The 1,289-nt window shown below is 34.3% G+C and overlaps 1 protein-coding gene across 1 annotated transcript; it reads left to right on the top strand.

The window, feature by feature from the left end:
* Nucleotides 1–715: 715 nt before the first annotated feature.
* Nucleotides 716–985, top strand: OCT59_017744 (uncharacterized protein; the record flags this gene model as incomplete). Its single annotated transcript, XM_025324719.2, has 1 exon — nt 716–985. The coding sequence occupies one exon, from the start codon at nt 716–718 to the stop codon at nt 983–985; it is 270 nt and encodes an 89-aa protein (XP_025184863.2).
* Nucleotides 986–1,289: the final 304 nt, after the last annotated feature.

Genomic DNA, 1,289 nt, shown 5'->3' with positions numbered 1-1,289 from the left:
ATATACGATGCAAATACTTTAATCTTATTCATACTAAATTAACATAACGAATAGATATTATTAATTCACGTCACTCTGACACAAAAAAATGAAATACTTCGACACGTACTTTTTAACTTTGCATACAAAAAATATAGATTTTATTTTGGTATCTATATCCCGTGCAACCATTCTACAAATACTCAAGATAATATATCACCAAAAAATAGTCACAATTTCATTGCTTTGATTTATTTATTTATTTATTTTATGCGAAGCAGGAATTTCATTGCTTCGATGTATCAGACTTGTAATATTCCTAGTCCTTTCATCATGTCACATGACCAACGTGCGTGTTTATACCATAACCTTAAAAGTAAACTTAATCCTTCTACACCAACTCGACCTAACAACAAAGTTCGGCACGCCTATAAAAAATGGCAGTTCAAATGGAAAAATAATGTTTACTCAAACAGACTCAACATTAGTTATACTGTCTCCTACCGAGCTATGGATATACCGAAGTTGTTGAGGCGTTTATCACATCCGTGTACTAAAAAATGTCAAGACGAGCACTTTGAGCGCCATTGTAGACGAATTTTCAATCCTGTCAAGGATCAGACAAGCACGCCCTTGGTTGATAGAATTTTTCAAGCTTGTAAATATCGCTTCTTATTTTTAGAATCTCAATATATAGCATAGCTGATACAACATTTGAAGCTTTCTGCATCGACAAATGTTATGGATCAAAAACCCAAGGAATATTCTTTTAAGATGCGCTACAGCTACGTATAAAGAAGTTACATTACAGGACCATACTAGTATTTTAAAGACTACCAACCCCAATACTACTAGTACGACCGGTAACACCCTTTCTTTTTCACAGCCAATTTACCCTATTTCAGAGATTGTTCCTGATATCCCGCCGGAAGAACTTAGAATGGCTAGGGAGCTTCTTACTCAAAATATGTCAGATAAGAATGAAAAGCTCAAAGCTCAACGCTAAAAAAGCCTGAGATTTCGTCACTTCTTTCAAACACTACAATCATCGAATGCATCAGTAGAAAAAACTAATCAAAATGAATAAATATTATCACAAACAAATGGATAGTTTCAGATACTGTTTACAGATATCAACCAATGCTAAAACACGAGCACGTCTTGAACAAGACTTTATTAACTCACGATAAATTAGTATTGTACTATATTCAACGAAGACAGTAACAATCAAGACCCCTATTGGGACAATAGATCTGAAACATCAGACGAAACGTGAGCATTAGAACATGGTCCTAATAAACGAACCGCCA

The sequence above is a fragment of the Rhizophagus irregularis genome, chromosome 26 (assembly GCF_026210795.1).
Source record: "Rhizophagus irregularis chromosome 26, complete sequence".
NCBI classification, from domain to species: Eukaryota; Fungi; Glomeromycota; class Glomeromycetes; order Glomerales; family Glomeraceae; genus Rhizophagus; species Rhizophagus irregularis.
This window is presented reverse-complemented; position numbering and strand designations above follow the sequence as displayed.